This window comes from Apteryx mantelli, chromosome 27 (genome assembly GCF_036417845.1).
Source record: "Apteryx mantelli isolate bAptMan1 chromosome 27, bAptMan1.hap1, whole genome shotgun sequence".
NCBI classification, from domain to species: domain Eukaryota; kingdom Metazoa; phylum Chordata; class Aves; order Apterygiformes; family Apterygidae; genus Apteryx; species Apteryx mantelli.
Genome location: NC_090004.1, coordinates 6,839,111 through 6,851,854, shown reverse-complemented (window position 1 = coordinate 6,851,854; position 12,744 = coordinate 6,839,111). Strand labels below are relative to the sequence as shown.

The following is a 12,744-nucleotide window of genomic DNA, read 5'->3' as shown; positions in this document are numbered from 1 at the left end:
GGTTTGTAGATCGAAGGCAAGGGTTTTCCCTGACTGTGTGCTTACCGTGTGTAAGTATCAATAGCCGGCGGCTGTTAAGTAGGCAGAGTTCCCAAGGTCCTTGAAAGCGTTTAGGTGCTCCAGGAGAGGACATGTGCAGGGGCCTCCGAAATTTGACTGAGGTGGAAATGTGCACAGCACAGAAAGGTCTTTCTCCCCTGTGAACTATAATGTCTCTGAATTTTTATTTTTTACATATACAGTGTGCTCAACTCTGAATCAGTACCATGTTTAGGAAATGGTCATGCCTATGACCTCGAGATAACTCAAGTAGCCACCAGAAAAAGCCACAGTAGAAAAAATGAATCTTGATCATCTTCAAGAAGGTTGTTTATTCTCATTAACCTGCTAACCTTGATGGTTGTGTTTGCCCTTCCTCTGTTAATGTCCTGCCCTGTTCCTTTCCTGAAGGGTCAGTGAGAAATCAGTTTGTGCATCATTCAAATCTAATTGTGAAAACTGTGTATCATTCAAATCCACTTTACTGAAAAAACAATGACTCTGATATAGCTCTTCTGAATCATTAAAATACTGTGTAACTTTATGGAAATCCAAAATTTTAAAACTGTTGGAGGTCTGCTGCGAGCACTATGCATTTGAGTCCTTTAGGAAATCTGTCCATCTCCCTCTCGGTGTGTCTGCTCTGAGCAGTGTAATTCAGTTCCTGGGGCCTGACTGCTTCTCCGAGAAGGGTGTCCTGCATGTCGGTGCGTCTGCTGCCTCTGGAGCAAAAGGGATGGTGTCAGCCGGTGGCTTTTGACAAAGTCTTAGATCTCTTGAGGGCACTTGCAAGAGCTAGGTATTGGGGCAGAAGCAGGGAAAAGTCAGTGTGTGGGACCTTCAGAAGGAGTATTTGAAGTGGTGAACTGGGCAGGGGGAGTCAGGGTTACCAGCATCCGGTTTGTGTCTTGAAAGACTCCCCTTCTTTTCTGTCTAACTGAAAATGTGTCAGAAAAAATAATTCTCCAAAACCCTCTCTAGCAAAGCTGTTGTACTCTTTCCAAATGGTGGAGTATATTTCACATTATGTTTTTTCCTCCTCCTCTTTGCTTGTTTTTCCACACAAATCAGCCTCCCACTCCGTTTTCGCTGATCTTAATGTTCACTTGTCTCCTTCAAATCTCTGTTTCTCTGTGGTACTTTTTACTCTGCATTTCTTTTCAGGACATAAACAGCAATGATACTTAGGTCAGAAACTCTAAGCTGCAATGTATATAAATGTAAAGTCTGATCATTGCAAAAGTGTTTGTAATTAAAGTGTCACAGAACATTTCACAGCTGATTGGGCCAAATGTGCAAATTACAGCCAAGGGAATAGTTTGTAATAACTTGTTGAAATGGTTTCTCATTCCCTCCCCTTTTTTGTTTGCCTAATGCCCACGAAGATTTTCCTAGACTCACATTTAATCATTCCACACTTTCTCACTCTGTATTAGCTACTCAACACCTTGCTAATGCAAATTTGGGATATCCGTGATTGGCTGTGCAGGGTGTGGTGTGTAGTGTCTTCTCCCAGTGCAGGAGAACTCTTTCCATTACATTGCTGATGCCAATCCTAACAAACTGATTTTTACTTTTCTTTTTAATCTGGGAGGATAAGTTGAAAGCTAATGAAATGTGAGAGGGGTGTGAAGACCGCAGAAATACTCTGTTTATAATAAATATGATTGAAAGTCCACAGACAATATTTTTTTTAGCATTTACCAACTTCTTATCTAGGGTCAGCTGAGTTCATGTGCTAGGCGTATCCACTGTATACAAGCTTTAGCTTTTTTGGAGGAATCAGCATCCAGAAACCTAATCTTGGAACAGATAGGAGTTTTACTTCTCCTATTGCTCTTCATTTATTGTTGATTATTCAAGAAGTACTCAATCCTGCAGCTTTTCAGATCAACAGATCAACTTCCATAGCACCTGGGTTTATCCCAAACTAGGTATGAAAGACCATTTGTTTTCAGTCTCAATCTCATCCCTGTAAAATGCATCTTAGAAAACATATGAGATTGTTAGGCTGAGATTTCTGACTGGCAGAGAGGTTTTTATTCCCAAAAGTAACAAGCACCCAAATCAATCATTCAGCTTGTTAAAGTGGAATGGGAAAGCATGCAAAAACCTTTGAAGCACCTTTTTTCTGAAGGTTTTTCTCTTGGTGCCTTCCTCATTCCTGTCTGTCTGCTGCTTAAATAACTGCAGAGGAGTCAACCATAAAACTTTTACAAAGCTTCTCCAACTGCCATCAAACTCTGGATGCAAAACAGTTGTTAAAACAAGATTAATTCTTAATTTACCAATGCCCTGGGATCAATAAAATTTCTGATGCAGGTCAAAGCAATAACCGAGCAAAGGTGGGGGCAGAACTAGGAAGGCTCTGATGTGCTCGGGAGGCGTGAGTGCAGTTGCAGGAAGAACACGCTCCAGAGCTTGAGCGGTGACCAGTGTCAGGTGTTATAGTAGCGCCTAGCAGATATGAGACAGCTAAAAATCTGTAGGATGGGCAGGAGATTTATATCTATGGTCTGATTGGTCACATTCACCTCTTTAGATACCTGTTAGGCTATTTGAAAGTATTTGGCGCTCGGCAGGTAGCCAGAATGTCAAGCAAGCAGAATACGATCACAGTAGCACAACCCTTCAAGCAGTCGTTTTGCTTCGCTCTAAACAAACTGTAATTGGGCAGATCAGCCATCCTGTCTCCGATTACCCAGGAAAGTGGGAATTGCAACAATTATGCCTGGAGGTTGCAAGTTATATTTATTCACAGGATGCTATCAACACACAGCTGCTGGGTTTGTTCTCCTGCAGTATTGGTTTGCAACAGTTCTGCCTTGAGAGCTCAGGGATCAATTTTATCAAGAAGTCTTTCAGGTGCTGCTATTATACTTGAGAAAGATGCCAGGCAGAAGCCATATCTATACATATGCATGTATTTAGATTTAAGCAAACACTACAGAAAAAAGCACCTATCCACTTGCAGTAGTTACACTTAAGGTAATTTAAAAATATATCACAGACGATACCTTAGGAGAAATAGTGTAATAATAAGATTAAACAGTGCCACGAAGGCAGGCAACATAATGCTCGTACTCCTATAGTAATGATCCCTTCCCACGCTCTGTTACTCCGCTTTCAGAAGTAAAGGGAAGGGAAGGAGTTTTGCTCAAAGCAGGCATTTGTGCACATGTAAGTGCCTATATTGGTGCTTGTGTGGGTGGGGGATAAAACTCTAAAGCTGTGTTGAACCACGGTGAGGTGATTAGTCCCAAAGGCTGAATGAGCCATGCATGGCTCATTAATATGGATATATTGGTGACATTTGTCTTAATCTCTTCAGCTCTCCTAGGAGTATCCTTGAAAGATAGGCAATGATGGATCATCCAGTACTACCCTGATTTGTAGAATTTTTCAAGGATCCAAGGAACATTCAGCAGATTTGAGGCTTGCGCCTTGTCTTCCAGGGTGTTTTTTGAGGTCCTTGTGGAAATCTCTCTGTCAGGATAGAAATGTAGCAGAGAATATGTTGAAAGTAAATTTTCTAATACCAGAAAACATCTGTAAAAGCAGTTGAGAGCATTCAGTCACCAGTATGGGTTCTGGAAATTGTATTTGTTTGTTTATGTTTTGCTTCAATGAGAGAGGAAATGATTGTTATTGATGCTGGATAATAAATTGCAGTGATGGTACTAAATTGTAATTGTAGCGGTAGTAATAACTTGCAGGCCCTCAACTAAGATAGAAGACTCACTCTTGTAGGTCAACATGATGAGAGAGGCTCATCTGTCTTGAGAAGCTGTCAGGTTTTTGGACAATGTTTTGTTTGGGGGTGATTCTTAATTGTGTTGCATTTTTCCGGTTATTGCTTAGTCCTGCAGAGGAACATGTGGCCTGTATTTGTGTTGGATACCAAGTTTGGGGAGTCACACAGGCTATTTATTTGTTTTTATTTATTTTTACAGCTTGACAGGTACCACAGTTCCTGATCTCATTGTCAGCACACACCACCAGATGTGGCTCCTCTTCCAGACAGACAGTGTCAGCAACTTATTAGGATTCAAAGCAACCTATGAAGGTAATCCAATTTTTTCTCTTGGAGTTTACATATTTTAAAAGGATCGGGGATGAGATGGGTCCAGTTGCCTGGGAGAAAGGAAGCTTTGCAAAATGCTGAAGATCTGCAGACTTTTTTTTTTTAAATACAAGCTTTACTCCAATGTGACTAGAAAAGTTTCCCTGATTTCTTTTCCATGGAAGCAGTCTAAGTGGATAATATTTCAATGCCATTTTGTTTGCTTTGATGGAAATGAGCTGCTGAATTTCAGCAAAGAGATGGTGACTGCACCTGTGTCTGTCCAAGGAAATGAGATCAAGGGATCAGTGGCATCACTAGATTACTGGTATCAACTACTTCAAATATTGGCTGATCTAGAGTTTTACAAATGAAATAAGAATTAATGCTGGGATTTTCAAAAGAATCTCTTGAAATTCATTAGGATGTAAATGCTGAACTCTGTCATAAACTAGACTTCCTGGTGAACACTGGCGCAAGTGCACGCTCCCCTCCTTCCCTGTGGGAGTTTGGCCCAGGCGGCTGGGCAGCGTGCTGCCCTGACGCAGCCTCCAGCACTGATGCACAGAGATACCTCAACTCAGATACCAGATTCTTTTTGATTTTATTGTCATTTTGAACCTCTTTTCAAAGTAAGTGCTTGAATATCTTTCAGTTTTCTATAAAAACCTTGCTGATACCAGGGCTGGCTAACTCTTTCAGCTCTGGTGCCTAAAACTAGGTGCACAGTTTTTATCGGGATGTGATTCTGAAAGGTCTGAGCATCAGCAATGATGTTTAAATCAGACTGTTCCTCTCTAGGGCCCTAAATGCACCTTAGCATTTGCTGTCATAGCATGGCAGCATTCATTCATATTTAAAAGCGTTTTCCTGGGACTTGCTCTGGTTCAGGGAAGTGTCATATTGTGCTCAGGCCAAGACCTGCTCATGGTAATGTTGTTGACTGACGCTGAAATAACAACAGTTAGGAGCCTGAAGGGACTTGACCTACCAGAAAATCTAGTTGAACTAAACACTAGCATGTCCAGACAGTCTGAGCAGTATTTGAAGGGGCACTGGGTCACGATGCTTGAGTATTTACAGGGTGACAAGGCCACGTCAGCAGAAAAGTCATTAGAGAAACACAAATAAAAGTTAATTGGATTAAAAGAAGAAAAGGCAAATACAGCCTGGCTGTCCAGGAAGTCTTAATGGTGCGATCTCAGTCTTACTGGCTGTGACTGTGCCACCAGAGAGCGCGCCCCCCGCCGTAGCTGCCACCCGTGTCCTGCCACACTGGTCTGCAGCCGATTCGCAGCAGCCTGGCAGAGCATGGCCAGCTGCAGGGAGGCGAAAGCGCTCTCCAGCTCTGCTTTCAGACCCTGCCTGGTTTGTGACTCTTGTCCGAGATTGTTTCAAGATCTTGTGCAAGGCAATGTAGACATACTCTTGCAGTCTCCTGACAGAAATTGTGTCTACCCTATCACATAGGGTGTAAAGTTGCAAAGCACATAAAATGGGGACTTTCTCGCTCTGTAATTCATCTTCTGTGAGCTTTGGCTCTTCAAGGACCTTGATTATTTCCTCCTTTGACTTGCTTCGATATTACGGGTAGCTTGATCTATAGCAAGACTGAGTCCTGCTTGGTCCATGTGACCTCACCAGTGGGTTTGAGGAACACCATTACCTTTCATGCTTTTGAGCCCCGTTGTACGGAGCTTCCAACATCAAAAATACTTCTCCTTTCCCTACCTATCAATTTTAACTGGGCAGTAGCTGCAGTTTTGCTATATTCTTGCATGTCCATAATCTTCTAGAGAAGAAAAAAGGGACTGTTCTGGCTCCACTGTCCCTGGCGAGCGTTAAAGGAGAGGGCCTTCCCTGGGGAGTGTCCATCCTTCATATGTATTGGAAGTAGAGGCTGCTCTCCGCCTCTTGTTCAAATGTTTTCTGTTTTTCTGGGCATCTTTGTGGTGTTCACGTGCAGCCTTTTGGGCCTTGCAGAATGGATCTGTGCATGAACAATGACATATATTTCTGTTCCTAAGGTCCATGCTGGCTCTAGCCTGAAGTTAAGCTAACCCCCAATCAGCCAGCTCCATAAAATTCTTTTAATTTTTGCAAATGCTTTGAGCTACAAAGCAAGGGACATTTAAGTAAGAGGCAATTAGCACTTGCCAATTACATTATGAAATTATATACAACTTGCTAACAAGTTTCTGTATCAGTTTTACGGCCACACTTTTTCCTAATTGTGAGAGGAAAATTACAGCTAATGGAGCTATATAAAATCAAGACCAAAAATCTGCTTAATAGAAGGGCAGAGTATTGCTTATAGAGTATGTTTAAATAGCCATATATCCTAAAATACTTGTAAGTTTTAGTGTACATTTTAAGTGTGATGCAGTCATAAAGCCTCCTGCTAGTGCTGAAATGAAATGGTTATGCCTAAGAGATTTATCGACACACAGATTCAAGGACATGTTGGAAGGAACATGCTAAGGAAGGCAATATGCTGTCAAATTTTTAATGTAGAGTTCCTGGGAAAGGGGAACCAACCTGGCCCTTTAGCTGCACCTGCAGATAAAGGGAGAATATATTTGCACTAAAACCAGTATATAAAACATGAGGTATCCAGATTCAGTTTTCTCCAAGTCTGCGCTGCCAGATTGGATGCATTGGGAACAAACGTTGGTGTAAATCAGTGTGACAGCATTGATTTTCAATTAAGCTGTGTCAGTCTTTACCAGCTGAGGATCTGGCTCATTAATGTTCATGAAGATTACTTCTAAATCTCCTGTGTCTCAACTGCAGCCACTTTTATCCTTTTAAACAGACATTCTCTCATAATAGTGAGCAATGTTTTTGGACTTCGAATACTTGTCGAAAGAAATCTGTATTAAGCTCCACTTTGCTGGCAATGTCTTTTCTTTCTCACAACTATAGCAAGCTGATTGATACTGCAATTTAGTGCTTGACTTGCAAGAGGGCTTTTCAGCCTCCTGGGGTCCTGGGTCTTATATTCTCCCTTCTTTCCGTTAATCTAAGACAGTTCTTTTGAGAATACCTTGCGTTTATGGCAGGCTGGTGCCTTCCACAGCCATCACGATGGCTCTTTGAATGTTCTTTTTATACGTGAAAGAGAAGATATCTCTGGTGAGGATAAATTTGATTGCCAGAGAAGAGCTTTATGAATGATAAGGAAATCCTATTGCCCTCTGAACCTTTTTTTCTATTCGCAGGTAGGGTGCAAGTAGGTGAATGCTCTCTGCAGCACATATTAAAGGGAAGCTTTGAATAACTGACTTGACACGTACTTCTGTTGACTTCAGTAGCATCCTTGCCCTATGTATGATGTGTCCATGAATAATTAAGAACTAAATAAGATATCATCTTTAGTAAGAAAAGCTTGACTGCACGAAAGAAATGCAAGTTAGAGGCAAATCAGATCCAAAAAGGTAAGGAGAGGAAAAGCCTCATTTCATTCAAGATGCAGAAGTCGAGCTTGGTTAGTCTGATCTTAGTTCCCAGGTCAAATGCTCGTAATAGTTTGGAATAAATAATTCCTTCAGTTAAGGTTTTCAAATTTCTTGGGAAATTTAGGGCTCAATTAAGAGCCTATATTCCTCAGGTACTTTTAAAATCTTGTCCACAATCCTTCTGCAGTTATATTCCCTATCAGTGGACTGAAGATAATATGTAGTCTTCACAGGGGAGCTGTGGGGGGAAAACGTGATGCTGTCACTCATGAGTTTGAGGTTATTACAGGCAATAGTATAAAATTAAGTCAGTACTATAAAATTCTGTGGTAGGAGATAGAAATATTAAAAAGAGGGAAAATTGGATCAAAGCCAGGTTTTAACTTATTTTTATATTTAGTTTAAATGTATTTTAATATAAATTAATAATAATTCAAAGTTAAAACTAGATTTACAAAAACACATGCACACTGATCTAGTTTGGATTTCTGTTGGAATTGAGTTTGGATTGGGTAAAGCTGACTCAGGCCTATGTTTTGACTTACCAGCATGCTGCAGGCAGAGGATGATTAAACAATATTTATTGTTGTTTAAATGCTGACTACATGTTTGGCTCTGGAGAAGCTTAGCTTTAGAGCTCAAGCTTAGCCCTGTGGCGCTAAGAAGCTTAGGAGCTCTGCAGAGCTGCAGCCTGAAGATTTCCTCGGCCAACCTCTCTGGTTTTAATCAGATCAGCACTACCCAAGGTGTTTGCATCAGGTGGACTCCCTGGGTCTCCGCATCTGTTTATACATATGCATAACGTGGAGATATATTCATCTATATATAGATGCCTGCAGATAAGCTGCATATAAAGGTGTTTATAAACATGTACATATGTAAAATGGGGAACAAATAACCTCTTAAGTTGTCTAATCCTATGAGACTTGGGGGGAAAAACACACATATCTCAGACTAGTTCTGATGGCTCAGCTGTTGATAGTTGGCTTTTGAAACTCGGAACAGGTTGTGTTCGCTGGTCTCAAGCCCTGTCTGTAGGGATCCTAGTCCACCCTGGTGAGCAGCGTGCTCCTCTCCCTCCCCTTGCTTCGTCCCCTCCATCTCCACTTTGTCGCGTGTTTGCGAGCCAGGATCGCACCTTTCTGCCTAGTGGTTCCCGTGAGCAGTTTTCTACTGCTCTGAGCCAATGCTGGTCACTGAGAAGTTTTGTGGTTGTGAGTCTTCTCCTCTGGCTGAGCTGCTGCGGTTCCCATCAGGGTGAGCCGCTGCGCTGGCCGGCGCGGGGGGACGTGGGCGCTTGGCGCGTCCTGCCAGGCTCCCTGCCGTCTGCAGCCGGGCTGCTAGCAGGTGCCCGACTCCTCCTGCCATCCCAAGTCATCCAGTGGTGTCTTTTCCCAGGTATTTTTCATTTATTATGTATGGTTTTTATTAATTTCTACATTACCAAACCCCCTGCTATTGCTGGTGTGGAAGTCTGTCCCAAAAAGCTGCTGTTTGCATCTTCCGCAGTTTTTTCCATTAAATGTATCGACCCATGTCATGAAATGCAGTGTTGAAATACTGCTGAAGCAACAGACATGCAGGCTTTTAGCTTATGGTGTGTTGATCTGAACTGCTTTCAGGGTCATATTACTTGTCTTTATGCATTAAAGACTGCTCTAAGCCTTAGCAGGAGTGGTTTGACATTATGCCACAGGGTTTTAATGAGCGATAGCCTGCTAGATGTTCTCATGTTTCTCCTGCAGCAGTGGTTTAGATAAGAGAGATGTGGCAAAAATATGCAGGAATAAGAAAGGGGGCTTTCCTTTTTTGGTTTGTCCTGTCCTTTTCTTCTTGTTTCCTCTTTAGATCCTTTTTTTCCTTATTTTTGGAATCAACAAGAAGTATGAGGCAATGCGTACACCCTGGTCCTGATCCTTTCAAATGCATACCTAACGCTATTTCCATTAGTTTAAGCAAAGTTAATACATGTATGAAATAGCGTGCATGAGGTTAAATATATTCTTAAGGGTCTTTCTGACTAGAGCTGACATTCGTGTGGTTTCCTCAGGTATGGCTTCAAAGTGCTCACAAATCTCACATCTTGCAGATGCTCTTTCCAGAATTGCTTGTTCAGGACTCGCTTGCTGCTCTAGAGCCTCGTCAGGAAGGAACAGAAATTCCTTTGGAACATGGGATTATGGCCCAGGAAAGCAGTGGTCTAAATTTGGAGTGCTGCAGTGTTTGCATGTAAGGGACCAGAGAATTGGTGCTTGCACTCCCCACACCAGGTTGCCCACGCAGCCTGTGCTACTCGCTGGCATTAGTCACTGGGCAATGTGGGCTGCCTGCTCGGTGCTGTGCAAAGGGATCCAATTTCCCCACCCACCACCAGAAGACAAATCACATAAATAGCTGATAGAAAAATTTCTGGTGAAACATTTTTTGTTAGAAAACTGTTTTGTCAAAATCTAGCTGTTTTGTAAGAATATGTCTGCATGATTATAATATTTGATGGAGAAGTTTTGAAAGGTTCCTTTCAATTTGTTTCATTTAAATAATGTCAAAACACTTGATTTAGTTGTCCTTGTTTAGTTTTGACTTTTATTATTCTAATATGGAAGTGATTTTTACTTAAACATTCATCAGGTGAAATGTTTCAATCTTATTGAAGTAACATGTTTTGATGTTCCTGAATCACTCATTTTTGAATTTCTGCTCTGCAAAATATTTCATGAATTTTACTATGTGTGAAAAGAAATGTGGAAACCAGGGAATTTTCCTAAGGACAGAAGTTCCATTTTCCGACCTCTCTAGTGCAGTAAAATGTACTGGCTTTGTGTGCAGGCTGCTGACACTGAGATCATGTGCATGATGGCAAATGTGAGCTCTAATTCTTCAATTCTTCCTCATTCTTAAACCTGTGATTGCACTCTTTGTCTGTAGAGATGTGCCACTTGGGTTATGCAGTGTGACAAAAAAGGACTGCGCGAGCTAAAAAGTGTAGGTGGGGAGGGGAGCCCTAGGAGAAGGGAGATGTTTTAATCAGTACCTTGAGAGTGTCTGTGTTATCTTTATTCTTTCTCATCAGAGGGTCAGAAGGGAGTTTCTTTCTTTGCTTGGTTGCATCTCTTTTTCTGAGTATCTGGTAACCTGAGTGTCTCGTGATTTTGCAAAAGCTGTAAGTTGAGCGCTTGTAGCTCCTGTTGACTTCTGCAGGAGCAGAGCTGCTTAGCAGGTCTTTCTGCAGCCCCCGAGTGGGGCTCCTGTTCCCATTGCTCCTCTGGAGCCGCTGATCCGTGCAGAGGGAAGATCTCCAGGTCTGTGATGAAATCCCAGCCTCACTGATCTATGGACAAAACTCCCGTGGGCTTTGCTGGGGACAGGGTTCCCACGCTGGAGCTGTGCGTGGGTGGTGATGAGCTTCGTTTAGCTTCAGGCTAAAAAGCTTTGTTGCATTTCAGGGGAGGAGCCTCTGCCCGTGGAGGGCAATCTTTGCCGGCAGCATGAGAGGTGTTTCGACTCTTCCTGCTCCCCAGCAGCGCAGGAGCGGTGGGCTCGGTGGTGGTTGCATTGCTCGCCCTGGCCCTCAGCACTTTGTGCATTGCTGTGGGAGATGGCTAGAGGGATATGTTAGCACCCATCTTACTCTGACCAGATATCAGCGACCAGAGTGGTACCAGGACATGTAAATTAAAAGGATTTCCCCCAAATGATATGTAATAGAAAGACCTTCCCTGAGCCCCCAGTGTGTCCATCTATAGTACTAGCAACAGCTGGAGATACCTGGATGAAAGGCACCTGACAGGACAGCCTGCCATACGCATTATTTGCCAATATTTCAGGACTTCAAGATGTAAGAAGGAAAGGCATAACAAAAATTAGTTTTTAAAGGGTTCTTGATAGCAGATTAATTCCAGCAGGACGAAGATATCAGTCTCCCTTGACTCTGTCAGGTCACAGTACTACATGTTTGAAATGCGTGTTTTCCCCTTGGATTTTGATAATAGCTCTTGGGTTTTGAAACTCAATTTTCTTACCATAATTTATGCTATTTGTCTCCTGCTCTGTTTGGAGAGTAATGTACAGTTCAGTGTTACTTCTGTATCCAGCCTGTTTTATTTGGTCCCTTGTATGCAAGTACAAATCTTCAACTTTGGGGTTTTCAGACTCTGCAGGAAGGTGTTTAAATCTTGGCAAACTGTTTTTACTGGCAGGCAGAAAAATAAACCTAATTCATGAAAACTTTTCTATTAATATTAAGTTATGTTAAATTATTGTTGGGACCCTTCATTACCTGACAGTGACTTTTTAGTTCAAGATGCATGCAGCAATAACAGAAATGAGGTGCGTTGTTGTGACTTCTATTCAAAATACACCTGTATCTAAGTTGCCTGGAGTCAGCATAATAATGAGGTGCTTGTTGTTATTCAAGCCAAATTGGAATATTAGATTGGGTAATGCAAATTTTGCATTATGTGATTTTCCTCTGTAAAGAAAATGTCATAAAAGAAGTTTCCAATTTTGTGTTAGAAATTGAAAACTTGGAGAAAAGACAGTGAGGTTGATCATAGATGATGGGGATAAAAGCTAGAGAAAGTGGAAAATGAGATGAATGTGAAGCAGAAGAATAATGTTGGAGCACTGAGGCAGCTGTAGAGGAATGAAGTTTTGTAGCTAATAGTGATGCAGAGAGAGGGGCTCTTTTGAAATGAAATTGTATGAAGCAGGAGGTAACAGAAGATTGTGTTCATGGTTTACTTGAAGTCAAAATACATGCGCAGCAAGAGATTAACGGCATATTTCCATGCAAGGTGGTGTCATCTGTCTGCTTCAGAACTACCAGCACAAATTGATATGGAAATGGGGTGACTACTAAGGGAGGGCGAGACAGCAAACCTAGCAACCCAACAAGCGTGCCGTAACAGTATCTGCTTTCCCAAGGGAGTCTAAAGTCTGGTTGCTTTGAGTGACACATTGGTCCCTGTAAGGTTATTACAGGATGTCCCAGAGAAATGCATATGGGCATTAGTGCCCTTCTGACAGAGAATCACTACTTGTTTCTGGAGATTGGATGCATTTTCATTTTCCAGAACTTTGTGCTGGTCCATTTTTGACCTAAAATACAGATCCTTGCATCAACTCCATGTAAGAAGATTTTGCTTTTCTTTCTTAAAAGAACAGCTAGAGAAGCAGCATTCTTCC

General features: G+C 41.9%; 1 protein-coding gene across 1 annotated transcript in view; it reads left to right on the top strand.

Annotated features, from left to right (window-relative positions):
• CSMD2 (CUB and Sushi multiple domains 2) overlaps nucleotides 1-12,744 on the top strand; it is a 334,099-nt gene that overhangs the window by 175,728 nt on the left and 145,627 nt on the right. Inside the window, 1 exon segment of the mRNA XM_067311607.1 lies at nucleotides 3,993-4,105. Within this exon segment, the coding sequence (XP_067167708.1) occupies nucleotides 3,993-4,105 (113 nt within the window).